The sequence below is a fragment of the Opisthorchis viverrini genome (genome assembly GCF_000715545.1).
Source record: "Opisthorchis viverrini unplaced genomic scaffold opera_v5_4, whole genome shotgun sequence".
In the NCBI taxonomy this organism is placed as follows: Eukaryota; Metazoa; Platyhelminthes; class Trematoda; order Opisthorchiida; family Opisthorchiidae; genus Opisthorchis; species Opisthorchis viverrini.
The window spans coordinates 1,657,164-1,676,135 of NW_008751660.1; the positions used below are offsets into that span (position 1 = coordinate 1,657,164).

The 18,972-nt window shown below is 41.5% G+C and overlaps 2 protein-coding genes across 2 annotated transcripts in view; both read left to right on the plus strand.

The window, feature by feature from the left end:
• Positions 1–244: 244 nt before the first annotated feature.
• Positions 245–3,500, plus strand: T265_12535 (hypothetical protein; the record flags this gene model as incomplete). Its single annotated transcript, XM_009164259.1, has 3 exons — positions 245–569; positions 1,924–2,176; positions 3,287–3,500. Coding segments are annotated over 3 exons (735 nt in total), but the record flags the coding sequence as incomplete, so codon positions are not given.
• A 686-nt stretch (positions 3,501–4,186) lies between these two features.
• Positions 4,187–18,972, plus strand: part of T265_12536 (hypothetical protein) — a gene marked incomplete at both ends in the record, with an annotated part of 47,763 nt that continues 32,977 nt past the window's right edge. The window contains 3 exons of the mRNA XM_009164260.1: positions 4,187–4,290; positions 12,919–13,171; positions 18,556–18,835. Of these exons, the coding sequence (XP_009162524.1) occupies positions 4,187–4,290; positions 12,919–13,171; positions 18,556–18,835 (637 nt within the window). The remainder of the gene's footprint in view (positions 4,291–12,918; positions 13,172–18,555; positions 18,836–18,972) is intronic.

The window sequence follows — 18,972 nt, forward strand, 5'->3', positions numbered from 1 at the left end:
CCTCTTTTAATTCGAAGGCTTCAACAAACCAACGTAAAATGGTATATCCTTTGCGCTGGTTTTCGCCAAGTGCGATCTCTAGAATTTCATTTCGAACGTTTGTTCCGCAAATGACGCAATGTGACCTATTCTCTTCGACCTCAAATCACTTGCCGATGTTTCGTGTGTGTGAATATAACAGCCACGTTATACTGCCTAAATGATCGATCAATTCGTTATCCACCTTAACCATGAAGTGGATCAGGGACAGTTAGTCTTGCTGTCAACCGAGAAAACAATCAACTGGTAGCTATCAAGGTTATGCAGCTAAGCAAACAACAGAAACGCGACTTTCTGGTTTCCGAACTGAAGGTGCTAAGAGGACTGCATCATAAGAACATAGTGAATTACCTGGATTCCTTCTTACGACCACAAGCGGACGAACTCTGGGTGATTATGGAGTACCTGGACGGCGGTGCATTGACAAATGTCGTGATGGAGACAATAATGGATGTACCAACAATGGCTGCAGTGACAAAAGAATGCATTCAGGCTCTGGTCTACCTCCATGACAAGAATATCATACATAGGTAGGTCTGTGTGTCGGTGTTGTTTAATTTATACCTTCCCGAATGGTAATAATCTGACTTAAGATATAGACAACAGGACGGAAGATATATCTGTCTAAGAACGGTTATGTCTCGCTTTTTATTAACTTTGTTATCGTCTCCGCAATCCACGGCATCATGGCTGTGAGTCCGTTTAAGCTCATCACGTTGCCCATGAACTTCGCTGGTAGTGGTTGTGATTTACTTGTCAAACATCTTTCTGATGAAACACGGGTGGCAACGTATACAGTTGTACAAGAGACAATCGCGGAACTTCGATGTTTGTTTTCTAACAGCCGGCTACGCTATTAAACCTACATTGCGAAGGAAGTAAAACTCTGGGCCTTTGAAAAAGAAGGACGTTAATTTTAAAGCTGAAAACAGAGATAACGTAACAGATCTGTGGAATGGGAGGGAAAGTACGTAATAAAAGTCATAGAGATCTACTGAGGCTCTGCGGAGACCAGTGTCTTCACAAAGTGACCCTTATCAGTAGAAATAAATGTGTTTCAATAGTGACTGATGAGTTGGACCAGATTGGGTAGACAATGATGTACAAATCAGTTTCCTATTAACGAGGACTATATTAAATAGCTTTTTATAGTATTCTAAAAGTAAGTAGGCGACAAAAAAACCGTTCCACACACCAGTTAGATATCAGTGGTTTAATGTAACATCTGCATTAGTGTGTATATAATCTCCCGGACAGATCCGAGAGTGGGATCTGAACGTTTTATTAACCTTGTGAGTATTGCCAATTGAAGGAAAGGTTTGAGTATGTTGTTCATCACCTCGCCATTTCGGAATACTTGCTCCTTTATTTTAAAGTCACGTCTGTTCAACAAAATTACTCACTCTTTCTCGTCGCGTTTAGCTGAGGCTATGGGAAACATTTTTTATCCGAGTAGTTAAAGCCGAGGTCCTGTATGCCTCTAGTCCCAAATTGAGGAGGAAACGCACAAGGTTACTTTGATTCCCTCGCATATACCTTGCAAAAGTTATGTATTGCTCTCCATACATAGTTCCACGTAGAGGGATTACGGTAAGGGGTTACGTTTCTTGGTATCTAAGTAGTGGTTATTCTTTCCCATTGCTAGGTGCTAAGTGGAATGCCCGATTTGCTTTTGAATACGGTAACCAAAAGACTTCTGTTTTAACTGGTTCCATAAACCTTGTGATATAAAAGTTGTTGACAAGTTCTCCAGTAAGAACAACGATCCATTGTGTTTTTTATTGTCTAATGCGAAGTCAATCCGAAACCAGTGCTTTGTGACGGAAAACTGTTATTGATTTCTAGCGACCCCCTTTTTCTAGCTTAAATGTACCTTACTTTCAGAGATATCAAATCAGACAATGTGCTTCTGGGACGACGTGGACAAGTAAAGTTAACAGACTTTGGATTTTGCGCACAGCTTGGAAGTCATCACAGTCAACGCATGACGATGGTCGGGACACCGTACTGGATGGCACCGGAGGTTTTGAATAAGAATGTCGCATACGGACCAAAAGTCGACGTTTGGTCTTTGGGCATTATGATAATTGAAATGCTTGATGGTGAACCACCCTATAACCACCTCGATCCAATCAAGGTCAGTGTTGCGACAAACATTCTTCTCCGACTGTACAATTCTTCCGTCATAATAATTGATTTTTAACGCAGTTCTCAACCCGTCTGTACTCCAGTTTAACCGCTTGAGATATATTGAATAAGCCATGGTTGGGTTATGATGGAACGACATACTATTTATTTATTAATGTTTCTTGCTGCTTGACATTTAGACGTAACCAGTAGCCTTTATCAGGAGTGGAATCATCAAAATTAACAAAAAAGGAAGCAGAACTGACAGCTATCGTCACAATGGCCTTGGTTTATTGGTCAAAGAGATACACCCAGATTGGCTGTTTGAGGAAATCAGCATATTACCCATCTGATTGGTCTGGTCATGGATTAACCGTCACCAAACAGCTAACCGTCTTCTTTGACTTCATTCCAAATGGGGTGCCATAGACTGCCAAAAATATCTCTCTACGTACATCAAAAATCTTGCTTGAAATGGCTTAGCTTAGTCGAACCAGACTATGAAGTTTCTGTTACGTCATTCAGAGCGATGGTTGAATCCACTTTTGGATTTTCGTACTAAGAAACGCTTTGAGGCGGAAAGCGATGTTATTCGTTGTGCCCATGTAGTGCGTCATCTCTTTTATTTCATAGTTCCTTCTGGATAAGCGAGTTTAAATCCCCTGCAAAAAATTCTACACAAAGTCACTCAGTGAGTTAAAATCAGTAGGGTGGATCAGATCAGTTCATATCCTTTTTTCCTGTTTTAAGGGGCAAGTTCGGTGAGGATATCACCTGAATTTGGAACATGACCACTACTCAGCTAACGGATTGTTCCTACGTTATTACCGAAAAAGGCTAAATACATGTAGTTTCCTGATCGAAAAAACTAATCGGTTTCATATGAATCAGCTAGGCGACCAAATTCGTATTTCCGTTCATGCCTACATCCGAATTACCATGTACACTGTTTCGTCGCTGTTTTCATAGACATTAAGTTAATCAGAATTGAATTCAGATTCGGTCTGTTCCGGTTCAAAACTAGGTACTCCGCACAAAGTACGTTCGCACACATCTCGTGCGCGAGCTGACGTTTACCGTTGTTCACCAGTTGCACATATTTCCTCTGTCCACCTTCTAGGTAATTCTGCTCATTCAGACTAACAACAAGCCAAGTCCGAAAACCACACCCCAAGACAGTTCTCTGAAAAATTTCCTCGAAAGATGTCTGGTTTTTGATGCAGACGAACGAGCCTCCGCCAAAGAGCTTCTCAACCATGCTTTTCTGCGAAAGGCTGGCCCGCTGACGGCTTTGATCCCGCTGATTGAGGCGGCAAACAATGCAAGAAGGCATTAGCTTATTTAGTTACCAAGGGGCAGTTGTAAAGAAATACTTTCTTCTTACTTTCTTGCTACTCCGCAAAGATTCTCCTTCCACTTTTGATCCAGCCATACCGTCATCGACCTGAACGGGGTGTATCAGATGCCCAAAAACTTGTTCTTTTCACCTTTATCCAAGGTTAACGACTGACCCTTGCACCCCAAATTGATATCAGCGATTGTTACCGCACTTTGTGAACGAATAAACTGATATTTACGATTACCGGTAATCCTGATATGAGCTAAATAAGCGCTTGCCGGCTTTAACAATTTGCGTTTATTGTGTACAGCTTTTTGCTGGTAAAACATAGCCTCTTCAGTTTTGGGACTATTGCTAATCACGATGGCATAGGCATGATATAGCCAGTGCCGTGTCTATAATTCCGGGGTAAGGCTAACAAGAACAAAGTCTTCTTAATTTTGAGTAGGAAGAATACATAAGCACCAAGCCGTTTTATTTACAGTACAAACCCAAAGTATCAGTCAGTTAAACTGTAAACTAACGATATACATCGTCTTTACATCCGGCGTCGAAGGCCTGTACCAGTCTGCACTAGTTAAGTGCTTCCTGTGAGAAATCCTGCTAATACTGCTACATACGTGCCTGCTCAGATGTGGCGAGATACCCATCTTACAACTTCCGTATAGCTGATAAACTCCAATGAGTGAATTTCACTCCGCCTTTGGTGTTGATCGTGAAAAAATTGCGAACGATAGTGACTACGTGCATAAGACCATGTACTACGACTACCCACCGGACAACTTGTGATTTCGGATTAAGTTCTTGAAGGCACACAAAGATTTCGGTAACATAAACTCTATTTGGCCGCTAGGACCCCGGTCACTGCGGGCGTTCTTGTCACGTTTTAAATGTAGCCTTCACAGGAAAGCAAAAAACAGTAGTTGTGAAGCTAAATAGCCTCACTAGCCCTAACAAGCATGTAGTTTTGTTCTTTAGTCCTCTGAACAATAGTATCAGCCGAATTCGGAAATGTGGAAATTCGGACTCGCTGTACTGCCGAGCTCAGATTAGTCTTCTCTAACTTGCGCGTTTAAATTCTTTTAGATCACAGATTTTCTTGGACGGTTACTCATTCATTCGAATCTTCAAATCCCCTTGTTGCCGTCCAACCAGATTGCATCAACTTCAGAGAGTATTCAGCCAATTATTTATCTCTCTCTCATTGCACGCATGATCCGTTTTCATTTGTTTTGCTTGTCTTCACTGTAGCCTCGACAAATTTAACGTTGATCCATTAACTAATGTATTTCTGTAGCATATGAATGAAGATAGCTATGAAACCATTGCTGAGCCAGTAACAGAGCTTAAACGAGCATTTTTCTTTTTGTTGCATCAATGTTAAGAGAACAGAACTGTCATGCTTAATGATGTTGGTGATCTAAGTTCGGTTCACTCAGTGTTATTTTGTTATCATGCAGGGGTACAACTTTGAACAACAATTTTGAGTTAGGAGACACGATGAGAGACCACCCAGAAGCCTGAGTTAAAGAATCAAAATATCATGCTTTGAAAATGCCCTGGCATGCAACGAGACCTCCGATGAAAAAGTACGAATCATCTAGTGGGACAAGACACCAGAACACCTTTCACAAATCTGTCACCCATAGTTTATTGCTAGATAGTTTCTCAAGTCTGTGCACGAAAATTCAACACAGCCTAACGCAAAAATGTGACACTCAGGATCAGTGCATTTTCCCAATCAAAGTATAGTTCATTGAAGGTCTCACAACGAAAGTTCGTATTCAGTGAAAGAAACCTTCCTTTCGTAAAAAATCTCATGAATGTTTATTCAGTAAGAGCTAGGAATGATGATGATGATGATGATAAAAAGGCTGTATCGCTAAAGAGTCTCCCATCAACTCAATGCTTGAATCAAAGCAGCTAGAGGAAAGAAGTAATGGAACTAATCCTTACCATAAATCAGCTTAAGATTTAATCGCCCGGACGGCTTAATGCCAGAGGCAAATTCATCACCAACTTAATTTTCGTGCCCGAACTCTGGCATCCTGATTAGTAATTCCAACGTCAAGGCACAGACAGTGCGCGTAAATCACTACGCACACTGTCTGCGCAACAGCACTTCGCAACAGCACTCCTCTCTGGTTGATTGACGGCATTCATGTGCATCATGTGACCATCAACTGCGTTAAGAATGCTGTAGAATGTTTACACTTGGCTGTCTAAGCACATGAACTACAAGTCCAACATGCGCTCAATCTGATTCCGTTTTGTTACCTTCTCTGTCAGCTCTGAACACTTGAGTGCAGACTTGCCACAAGTCAAGGTAGCATGCGATAAAACTCACCGTGAAAATTTCTAGTTTTTGCGAGTTAAAATTTTAGCAGTAATATGAAAACCCCATGTGTAAATCCTTGAAATTTGGGGAATACACCGGTCTGCTAAGGCTCCTACAAGCGACCACTCAGTGTGAGTAGTAGGAGATTACGAATCCAAAGACTGCCCACTTATAGCAACAGACAGACGGGCTGTTTCTTTGATTTAAGGTGACTTTGGTTCAGAATCTCAGTGAATGCTCCCTAGAGTATACTAGTTCATTCAGTACGCAAGCCTGCCGTGAACCCAGAAATGAGTTGTTGGCTTCTCTCAAACAGGAATAAAGAAACATTAAACAAGATATCATCAAGACATTACTTGGTTGTATGCTGAAGAGTTGTCTGGTGGTTTTTAGACCAGATGATCATCCCAAAACCCGTTGACAGGATTGTAGATGAGGCGGACTTATACGCATGTCGTGCTTATTTTCACTTCATGCCGTCTTTAGTCCTCCTCTAATAGGAGGAGGCAAATTCACCTGATGTGAATTTGAAGAGGGACTCATTCTCGCTTATGATATTCTTCAACTGAGCATGCATCATAAGGACCACCTCGTGTTTCAATTGGTGCCGATATATACACATTACATTATCCAGACGGAGCGCACCACTCACATGTTTAATGGAAACTCTTCGACAGCCCACGACCAGTATTGCCTCCTTAGTCCACCCGCCTGTGGAGCCTGAAGCTGGCCGAGGGGTGTCGAAGAATTTTCAACGTCCTTATGAGTAGTGTGTTGGATCAGAGCTTGGTTAACTTATGAATCTGGTTTCTGACCGTATTCGTTGCTTGTCGGCCGAAATTTGTACCAGACAACGAAATGCAGGTGTACTGATATACACAAGCGACTCTGCTTTTTCAGCCGATGGAAAAATAGGAAATGTGAGGTCATGATCATACAAATAAAGTCGTCTTAAAATTGAGCGTGGATGATGATCACGTCTTTAGAACGTTACAGTGTGAGTATCACCAGTTGCTTAAACATGTGACTGAAGATGTGGAAAGCGGTGAACATATAGACAACAACCTTCTCTTGTGTGAGATATACTGAGTATGTGATTTGTAGTTTTCGCGCTCGGTGTGCATTAACACATGAAGCGTGAAGTATTTAGTGAATTGGCTTGCAATAGGTCACGATACACGGGTAGTGCAACAAAGGTATGGATCATGATGTAGATTAAACTGCAGTATACTAGGTCCAGTACCATACATATGACTCGAATGACAGATCCTCTTCAAGCCTGTTTCACAAATTCAAGGGCGGTAATTAAAAGGTCAGCGTGGCTCACAGACTGGGGCACGTGATGAACAAATTATATCCATTTAGCCAAATCTATATGATAAGTTTTCTTCACAAGCAGTACAACCTAAGAAAGACCCTCTGAATTAAACGAATGCGTTATTCTTAGAGAGACCACGTTTGACCATCCCCGTAGGTGTTACCAAACAGAAACAAAGGTGCGATATTCGTGCTCCGATCCATATTGTAGATCGGTAACAAAGAGCTGACCATATGGCATTGTATCCGTTCAAAGCTTTCCTCGGTGTCTATGGACGGTTTTCATTTGCCTGATGCATAGCAACCATGTAGGACGAGATGCGTAGAACACGCGATTTATTTCTCCTACGAGTTCACCTTAGCAGCACAAACTCTAGACAAAATCATCCTATTCTGATTGTGCGCAGGCCTCGAATTCCACAAGTGGATACCCCGATGAAAAATTTTGTTGAAATTTTTTTTCTCAAGTAGTGCTGCAACCAAGTTGGCCAACCTCTTGCATAGTTACACTTTCATAGGGTAGGAGAATCGAGATAATACATGTACCTGTATGTTCAATTCTGGTAAAAATCTAGATCACCTGCGGTTTCGTTGAGCCAAAGCAGCATTTTGTGTGTAAATGTTCGGCACTGAATTGATGAAAGCTGTCGAACTGTAAATAACTTGAGGTTGCAGCATTGCATTACAATATGCGCGGTGGGTTTTACCTAACCATTGACTTTTAAGGAAGAGAGTACGCGGTTGGGTAAAATAAAAAGACTGTCAGAAAAACCCTACTTTGTGGGAGGTAGAAATGTGTCAGAAGGTAGTAGAGCTGATTAAAGTGATTCCCTAGAAATATCTTGTACCTTGGATGCATTTTAGGATATTCTGAGGTTATAGACACAAATGCGGTTGTTTAATTACTAGTTAACATATTTTGCGAATTGTCCGGATGATTTCAAGTAAATTGCATGAGTATTCGAAGTTACATAATGGCCCCACCACCTCTGGTATTCTTCTGTTTTAGTCTTCTTGTAATAATGAAGTACGTAACTGCTGAATTCGGACGTTAGGTTTGGAGTACATGGTAGTGTTTTAGAGGCTGTGAGTTGTTGACAATACACAGCTAAATCGTTAAGTGTGAATGGCTAGAGGAGGATTCATCGGGAATGCAACAACGCGCATTGGCCATACTTGCGTTTTGGAACGTAGGAGGGATACAGCCACACCGGCTGTTCTTCTTTGATGGGATTACGCTAACTTAAATACATTAAACAAACGGTATCTCAAATATGGTGCCAACTGAAACATGATGTGGCCTATGTGCAACAAATTCAGTTGAAGAATATCCTAAATGAGCAATTCGGTCGAGTATCACGTGAAAACCAAATTGATTTGCATATGAGTGTATTTCTCGAAAAATCTGAAGCCGTTTCACTGACTAACTTTCCAGTTTCGTTGTAGCTACTCAAATTCGGTGGGTTCCATTAACTAGGAAAGCTTGATCCTAACAGAACCCATATAGTGTTCGTGGGTTATTCAAGTGGCGTGGCTGAACATGCATTCTATCTATCGATGGACAAAGACTGAAAGAAGAAATGAATTCTGATGTGCACGGATCTTTGAAAACTAAAAGCTAGTCCCATATTTTTTATCAGTGCTGAGCAAGGAGTTAACATCAAGTGTAGAGTTCAACCTCATGTCAAATCTAACCAATCCAAAATCCTTTCATCTATATAGTTCTATTCGTCAAACTCAGCAAACGTCTCCTGAGGAAGTTACCGTCCTCGAGCCACCCAAAATGGTCCAGAGTTTCTTCTCCGTCGAGGCAATAGCCACCTCAACTCACCCTTTTGAGGGAACCCTGCACCACACCTGAATAGTGAAATGCCACTGGTGGATAGAAAACCTAACTGACTGGTTTGGGAGTTAATTGGCTATGTTCGCAGGGACCTACCGTCTCTGATACAAACGGATGGTGAAAAGCAAGGCAGAAGGTGCAATGCTGCAGCCCGGAAATTGGAAACGGATCGGTTGCATCGTATTGAAATATTAACCATTGATATACTGATTCTGTGTTCTGAAACTCAACGCTATTAGTTGTGCTTCAGTCGTGTGCACTTGATGTAAGGATATCTATGTCAATTAAGAGTCCAGACTGGAAAAGCCACGCAAAATACAAATCAGTCGGCCCGATCTATGTTCACTCATACGCGTGCATACACACACGCATCTATCCCGAAATTTGACTGGCACAGTAAACCAACCTATCAAAACATCGCCTTGCATGCATCGACCAAACACCAGCGTTGTCATGTGACCTATTTGACGAATGTGGTCTCAACACAGCACTTTTTCGGCGCACGACACTTTTCTAATGTTCATCGGGGCTTCGCACGGCCTGTGACTGATTGCATCAGTCTGGATTCAAGGCCGACGGGAATGAGGAGACGAATAGTGCTTTGGTGAAAGTCAGTAAAGCGATATACCGCCTGTTAGTGATCTACATCAGAGGAAATTTAGTGCAAGGCAAGTTAATTTTGCTGAGTACAGTTGCCATTTACACCACAGATTTCCAGCCCTATTTGGACCATCAGAGCCATATTATTTGTAAATGACAGGGTCCAGGAATTTCAAAAATAAATCTAGCCAGCTTTTAGACTGTGTTCTTATTTCGGCCTGCTTTCCTAAGGAATTTTCAATACTCTGTCAGATAATCGGGGCCATTACATTTAATGTAAAGACTAACTGCTTATCGAATTTTAAAATTCAGCTAACCTTAGTCCATGACATTGTCCATAATTCAAAGGCATCGTCATACCGTACAGGAATATTACCGGTGCCACATGTTAAATGAGTGAGATCCTTGTTAACAGGCACAACTGAAACAGGGTTTGGTGGACCAGCAGACCGAAAGCCAAGATGCCAAACAGCATTACAAGGTCGACAAAGTTGATTTATCATTGACCGCAAGTCTTTATTTTGTGCAAAAATATGCCTTGCTGCCCCAAAACAATGCATACTATAACAAAAGATTCATAAAATATGGAACCAATTTAATCCGAGCAAGGTGGCCCTTCTTTATAACCACGGCTGAAGAAAGGGATATTTTAAGAGCTAATGTGTTAGCCTCGTGGCCTACGTTAATAGCAAAGGAGTTCCACTCCGAAAAACCCATCATTCTGACACTCGCCACCGTTAGACAAAGGCTACCGGAGCGGTTTCCCCGTGGCTAACCGTCCCCAGTAAAATTAAGGCATAACATAATATCACAGATGGAGACCAACATAACGACATGTAGACATATTCTTATTTCTACAGACCAGTTGCCAAAATCTTCAGTTACCAATAACACACTCCAGCAGTTCTGGAACGTGGCGATTCACTGGGGAGGTGTCTGTTTGCTGTTTTATTGCAACTGATCAGTTACCTTAATAACAATTATAATGATTATAATACGTATAGTAATTGCTCAGCTATAGCGCTCCTTGGGGGTCCTAGCTGCAATGTGATCCCATAAACGTAAATGAGCCGAGAAACTGCCAGGCTGTCCAAGCCTACGCGATAGCAGTCAAGATGCCGGTGCTGAGATCGAACCACGGGGTTTCCGGTCAGTAAGTTCACGCCTTAACCACTGAGCTATCTCGGGCACACGGATCATCTATGGTAGGAGCTGGTGGTCTTGTATCAGAGTCCTGAACCCAAAAATGGTATTCACATCAACTCAGGTTTGCCCATAAACCAGTCTGTTGGGATTCCACTCTTCCCATAGATTGAAGCTGTCGTCAAAACCGATTCAGGATTACAGTTTGCTTGGTTCACTCCATCAAATTTGTACCATCAGAGCGGACAAGGAAAAAACACGTGACATTTCTTATTAAGACTTCTTTCTGCCAATCTATGCTAAGAAGCCAAGGAGCACTGCAGATTTCTATCATCCTTTTCAGGAATCCTCAACACAACGCAACTCACTAAATTCCTGGTCATTTGACCTCTAGTCGCTGATCAGTAGTGTGATTAGCTGTTACTGAGACAGGACAGTAAGTGCTCCATCATACTAGGGTTCTAAGACAATTTGTTCATAAAGCCGGTCGATCACAGAGGAATGTCAGATATGCTTTGTTGATAATTATTTTCGTGCCAGATGCGCCAGTTGCGGATGGTCTGAAAGACTTAATTTTTCGATTTCTAATGGTCACTGATAACGACAGTATATTCAAGAGCTCACAAGTAGTAGAAGTCACTGTTTCGCGAGGTGGGGTCAGCTTTTATGAAACCGCTAATGTGGAACTGATGCAGTTTAACGTATATTTCCTCTGCGCAAAAAATGATTTGAAAAGGAGCTAATATATATAAGTAAAATAGTCGATCTTATGCATCTTTTGACAAGGGAGTGACACCGATAGCCCAAGTTCACAATATGCTTACCAGCCAGACAAATGATACGATGCGGCAATTTCAGTCGATTATTTTGTAACACTCTTCCCACTGTCCGCGGTTCCAAACTGGATGATCTAAATAAACGGGTCACTTCAAAAGGGATTATCCGGGTAATCCAAATATTCTCACTGTCGTGGTGCTACTGGAGTGCCCTCAATTGAAAATCCGCTTGAATCTCACTTGGTGATTATCCTATGGATGCTGTTCTATCTAGCTTACTTTCCCTAGATTCAACGACCTCTTCACACTTTTGTAAGGTTTGTTCCCGGACGTCTAGCGGCGCCTCAGGAAAACATTAAAGTAAAATCCTTCTGCAACACGACCCGGTGGTGATCATGCCATACCGCATCTGACTTTTATCGGTTGGTTTTTCTTAACAGCTAAGGGACACATTTGAACCCTATACAAATTTGCATCCTCAACCCTACTTTTCCGGAAGTAAAAGCACTCATATGGTACCCTTGCACAATTAACCCCGTGGGCAAACCCAGGGTTAAAACATTCTCAATTACACTGGCCGCCTTTGTGTGGTCCTTGGGTAACTTTCACAATGACGTTTCACCATAGTTTTCTTAATACCAGTAAACGTCTTTCTAAGTTGCACCATTCAACAATATCCCTGCTAGCACTGGCAGATTAATATCTTAAAAATTTCGATAAACGTTTTATGCTTCAAAGTTATTCTTCTGGTTTACAGATCACTAGACTCCGGTTCACCAATAACGGGAATGTATGCGCATCCTATGACAGTGTTTTGTACGAAACTGGAAGAAGTACCCACTCATTTGAAGCATACATACGCTGTTCACTTAAAATATTCTCCTACGAATAAACTTAAGTATGTTAGTTTTCGCTGAGTTAACCTGCTAGAAACTGACGAAAGTCCTTCTTTGGGTCTTTCGCATTCTAGGTCTAAAATGCTTTCCTAAATAGGTGACTGTGGTTTGAGGCTGTCTCCATAGTGGTATCATAGCAGCTTACTATATAAAATATAGCTGAGCTTTTCGTTATATCTCTCTTTTTGCTAAAAAAAAATACCGAAAGCACAAGGTGGCTATCTCTGGTAGACAACCGAGCTTTTCGTATATCTCTCCTCTTTTTGCAAAAAAATACCGAAAGCACAAGGTGGCTATCTCTGGTAGACAACCCAATCGCGTTGAGCAATATCTGAGTGTGACTTCATGTTTCCTGTTTTCGAGTTGAGGACCGGCTTTTCTGAGATGTAGAAACAATGATGGTAAGCTTTCTGTTAACCGATGATTGGTCTTTCGGTTTATATTCGCAGCTCACGTTCAGTTTCCTTAAGGTTCTTTCTTCACCCCCCCCCACAACACAGGATGCCGTTTGGGAAAAAGTTCAAATTCTTTTCGAGGTTCAAGCACAAGCGCAAAACCTCTGTACCGGATGAGGATCATGCCCCGCTCACAGTTGATGACGGAGATATCCAGAAATATAGAAGACAAAACCGGCTTTCAGCTTCCTACACATCCTTGGATTCTCCGAACCACCGTGTGTCCAGTTCCAGTACTTTGGAAGAAGTGGATAAGGTGGAGGATGGCCGAGCCAATGGAGCCGGTGCTGGGAATAGGGTATGTTTTTTAAACAAGATAATGCAAACAGATGCAGCCAAGCAAGCCGCCCTTAAAATGTCTTTTATTTAAGGCTAAGTTATTTTAACAGATTCCCACCCATCTATTTCATATGTTATGGCCAAGTAACTGTAGAATTCGAAATTTTCATGCCATTGTAAGCAACAGGGACGTAAATGCTTCTTAGTATGGTGCATGCGATGATTTCATCTCATTGGTTTTAGTTGCATTTAAAGATAATCAAGCTCTTTGCAGTGCATATACGGCGAAACACCAGTTAAAATTCCATTCTGCAAATAAATTCAATTGTTCAACGTTTTCCTTCACGTTGAGAATTGTGATATATATATATATATATATATATATATATCGCACAAGGCTTTATCAGGCTTTACATGTGCGATATTTCGATTAGCAATTGTACACTGCAGCGGGACCTCTACATGAGTGGCACCTATCTCAAAACGCGTGCCCACACTGGAATGTGGCCAATGGTTGATTCTTCTTCCTTCGTTGTCTTAGATCTGTGTTGTTCACTTAGGTAAGAAAAAACATCCATACTTAACTAAGTTTTGATGCAAAATGAAGAAATGAACGCCACTCAGGACCGAAAGTGTGAGCAATTTAGGAACAGAGCACGTAATCCCGTGGCTTCCTTTCATCTTGAGACGTTGAAATCTAGGAAGATCATTGGTTCTGACGGATCAGACGATATTCTCACAAGGTAAGTTTATTTTCTACGTAGTAGTGCTATCTTTTGTAATTGAAAAATATAGATAAACCCACAACGGATCTGACATCGGCGTGTTTAACGGAAGCCAGGGCATTTCACCTGATTCTCTGGGCGTAAAACAGTGGCTAGTTGTATGCATCAAATGATCATTACTACAAGGGAAAAGTGATTTTTCCCACTGTTCTGCTCATTTGAAAGCCCAGCTCCCCTATCGTAGTGTCAGGAGCAAAGCCCTTCACCGCGAGGTCGTTTATTAGTAAACACCAACTAAAAAGTTACAAACTATTGGAGAGAAAAGCAAAGGTCTCCTATGCACATTATCTTTAAAAACTGAACATTCTCACGCGTCTGGTGAAATAGCTCATTTGACTAATTAAACGAATGCCTTTCACCACTACAGTGGTGAAACCTGTACTTTCACGCGATTGATCTTGAATTGTACAGATACATTTTCATTGTATATGTAAACTAATAATTCCAACCCGCCTTAAGGTATTCTCTCTACTGACGCCAGTTAACTGCATTCCACCATTTAAAGACCCACTACGAAAGGATATCAAACGGAACGCGTGTAATGTGGAGCAAAACCACTTGTATTCTCGACCATCCATAGAAACTCCGTGCAAATACTTGGTTTGTGGCTGAAATAAGTCGATGATAATTGAGTATGATGCCTTACATGTATAACAGATATTGAGCTTGTGGTCATGCTCGTGTCGATGAACAAGTTCTCAGAAAGTGAAATTATGGAAGCAAAGGCCTCGAGAAAGCAGAAAATGAACATTCATCGTCCATCAATCCAGTTCAACAACGGAGGTAGCCGAATTAACTGGATGTTGCAGCTGGGATCGCACAAATTCTCCCTAACTACGTATGACCTGCGCATCTTACTGCAGTACAACTTTCAACAGCACCACGAAAAAAAACAGTCTGTGATGTCGGCCAAATTGATCGATTAAGGAAAAGAATGTTTCAGACGTTTAGCTGTATATACTTTTTGAACACAATTTAACTCTCTTGTAAGCGGCCCAAACTTTTTTGGATCACTAAGCAGAGTCATTTCACTTAAGGATACGAATAGGAAGTAGGTACCTTACCAATTCACAAGATCAACCTTATATCACAATAGTTTTCCCCCAAGGTAATGTGCAGTAAGCTAAATCACAAATTTTCTGGATGCGCCTTTTATTCGGTAGTCACATTCATCACCAGGAGGTCATTTGCTTATCTTCTATAACAAGGTAATATGACAACCATATTTGGGCTGACTTTTGTTGTGTCTAGAATAGACACTTAAAAAACGAAGCTGATAGTGTTGGTTTACAGTTTGGTTTATCCACTCTTTCATTTGGTGGTGGAACAAGTCCGGTTGCCTGGATAAATTAAACTGAAGGGAAGACTGTATCAAATGTCTAAACAACACTGCCTGGCAGGCGTGATTAACACCCTCGCTTTGTACAAAATCACTTCATGTTACCTCCGTCTCAAGTTATTGTAAAAGCCATCGACGTCCATCATCCATCTTTCCGATCGGATCACTTCTTCAAGCAGTGGAAACGTTGACTTCGATTCTTTACTTGATTAAATCTCCACCTCTCACCACTCGTTTTGTAACGCACAAGCATAATTCAACTATAAACAAACTCGGACACCCCCATAGTACAGTTAAATCGATATTCAGCACATGATCACGTGGTACGAATGACGCCTAAAAGTGGCACGGAACATTTTCACTGCAAGCTAATCAAACTGATTGTTAGTTTCCAATGGCCAGATGATACTCGTTGAAGGGGGGTTGTGACGTTTGCGCTGCTGATCATTCCCAATAGGGATGAAACGCCTGTTCGGTTTTCTTTTGCTCTTAAACACAGAATGACTGTATCTGCAGGATCAAACTCCTATTGTTATTCTATCCATGGTCAATGCTGTGTAGGACGGAGCCACTGCCTTCAACAAGGGAGTTGTCGCCACGCGTTTAAACTTTTCGACTGGTATTCTTGGATTTCACGTAAATAAACGTCGTATAGTGGAATGGGTAGCAAGATCTCGGATAAGACTTTCGATACAAACACAAAGTTTAATAAAAATAATCCTTGGATATTTTAGCTGCCGAAATGCCTGAATTGTGTCTTAAAGTGTCAAATCACACAGCTCACAAACCTCCGACTGATATTGGGAGTGTGAATAGTCGTTAAACAATAAAAAGAGGAAAAATAGGAAAAACGAGATTTGAATGGACAAAGCTTCCGGCGAATTGACACACTTGTCAGTGTTCCAGTAGTTATATGGGATCCTAATGCAGATAAAAAATTCCTGGGATGGCTTACTAAGAAAAACAATCTCCCAGTTGTGAACCACTGTTTTAGTCTTTGACCTTTGGAGTATTTTCATTTTCGCAATGTGTGCAAGATATCAATTTGTTGTTGCCACTTGTAGAGGGGTATTTGAGGTGGAACCCGTGAGTAAGGGAAGAAACATCCGCATCAAACCTCAAACTTTCAGTTTCATGGGTCCCGGTGCTCTAAATAAGGTGATTTGGGTTGAAAATAAAGATGCCGTTATAGAAACCTAAAGGCTTCTTGTCAAAACGGGATCCTTATGACGACTTCTTGAATCCGGTTTAGAGGCATCTTAAATTGGCTGAGACCTATTCTATCCTTCGCGTGGCTTATAAAACTACATCTCAGGTCAATACAAGGAAACCCTATGAAAAATTACTGGACGTCTTCTCATGATGATATACACATGGTTTCTAGATTGAAGAAAAAAGTCGTGGCAGAGTGGTGGCTGTGGAGTGCAGATGGATTGATTATTCAGATGTGAGTGGATGATTAGGAAATCTGTTTGCTCTTTTGGTTGCATCAACACCCAATCACCTCACCCGCGTGTGAGAAAAAAGGTGAACTTAATGACCGTTGCAGCTACTTTCATGTTTTAGGCATACTGGCACGCCAGTGTCACGAGAGCGATACGGAAGGGTAACAGATATCAAACGAGAAAATCGGGAATCTTTGTAGTGCAGTCTGACGATGTGACATACTATTAGGCGTATATGACAGCCGTTGTCCTATTAATTGTGACTGGTATAAGCTACTTATCCGACTATGTTTTGGCACACTGAAATGCAGTTGAGGTGCGGTAATTTCCTAAGGAGGTCCACCGACTTGTGAGGCTGGACTTCCACTGTTTCACACGAATCTTATTTGGACGGAAATCTGCGGAATAAGCTGTCGAATTTTTTTGTTGACATTACAAGGCTCTAAACTTTGCCAATGCTGAAGTCGCTGTCTAGTCCCTCCTCTCCACGAACGAAATGATGGCGAGCGCAATTCTCGTGTGATCGTCCACGAAAGTTTGGTGCTTTTGCCCAGCGCAATCTTACCGTGAGCCATTTTGACCGAAGATTTGAGTTCGGCCGTGGTTCGTCGCGGGGGGTTATAGTTGTTTTGTCCCTCGATGAAGTGCTTGGTGTCGCAGACGGAACGTTCATTGGCTGGAGCGGACATTGAAATAGAGTGCGAGTGCAGTGAATTGCATATTCCATTCTATTACTTAGGTCGAACAGCTCACTTTGCCAGTCAATCAGGGTCCTCATACATCAAGGTTCACCTCATATTAAGGAGCTGACAGCTTTCAAACCAACCGCATTTGTTGGATTCATCTAATTTTATAATATATTCAATTATCCCGAAAATTTCAGTTCTTAGGACATAGCTGTTCATAGAATATATCAGAGGTCATGATGCACACTATAAGCAACCAAGTAATGTTCCTCTGAAAAGCACAGATGAGAAGTTTTATAGATGGTTCAAAAAATCTGTTTCAAGTTCACAAGTATCACCCTGTCCATAAAAATACATGTGCCGCATGGAACTGCAATCGATTCCGAGTTTTTCTCGATGGTATGTCCAGAAGTGAACTCGCGCACAGCGCTCAACCAGTCTCCTTTAATTCATTTGATGAAGACGCTTTTGTTTTATGAGAAAGTAGCATCCAAAAAATGCCATCTAGAAAAATGATTCTGATTATCTTTGTTTTTTCACTTTGCGAAAAGGGCCCGATGGTAGAGTGCTTTTCACGAAACTGTTTGCTGTTCATCGAAAAGACCCCTATTATGCACCCGAGCAAAACCGACCGTGGCGATCAAAATGCCTCAGATGTTTATGTTAGCTGCCGTAACCAAGAATGGCGCACACTTCAGAAAAATGCATATGTCAAGGAACCTTTGAGTTTATTCATTTTAATTGCGCTCAGAAGTGGATGGTTCATTCAAAAATTGAACTTTACATAGTTCAACGACTTTTTGAATACCAACTGTGCATTCATTTCATGGTTCTGTCTGTTTGCAAAGTTTGTGCATCATTCCTGATGAATTCTGGCTTTACTTAAGGCCAAAGCTCGAACTTTGCAACACGTCAAGGTTAAAAACGACATGGCTCTTCTTAAAAGGTAGCATAAGTGTAAAAGAATTTTTATATGCCACAAAAAACGCCTGGTCTGCCGAAAAATTAAAATACCTCAATCAATAGCAAAGCAGTTGCTATTCATAACAGGTACCAAGCACCTGGAAGCATGTTTGTACTTTGTAAAACCCAACTTCCCAGTCAAACGTCAGTTCACGGATTATTTTTTCCACATATTCTATGCTCAGTCGCCCGTCGAGGATGATGAATCGCAAAATGGTGTATACGATTTTGACTCCGAGGACAATCCACAATTCGCAACACTTGTTCCGACATTCCCACCAATAGGCGTATCACCTATCACATGTGACATAACAAGTGGCAAATTCCGTGGCATTGACACTGCTCTGTCCCATCTGGTCGACGATCTGAAGTTCGACAAAGAACAACGAATAGCAAAGGCCGACCAGATTATCAAGGCAATTCACGCCCTGGAACAAGTTAGACTGCCGAAATTCTTGGGATTCAGTCGGCAGGCGGAAGTGTGCGCGTAAGACTGCGGTATTCACATTGATTCTCTTTAGAAAATTGGCCAAGGTCGAAGAAAATGCTCTAATACAGGCGATTGAGATACCCAAAGCCTACGCACTCCAAAAGGAAGAGCG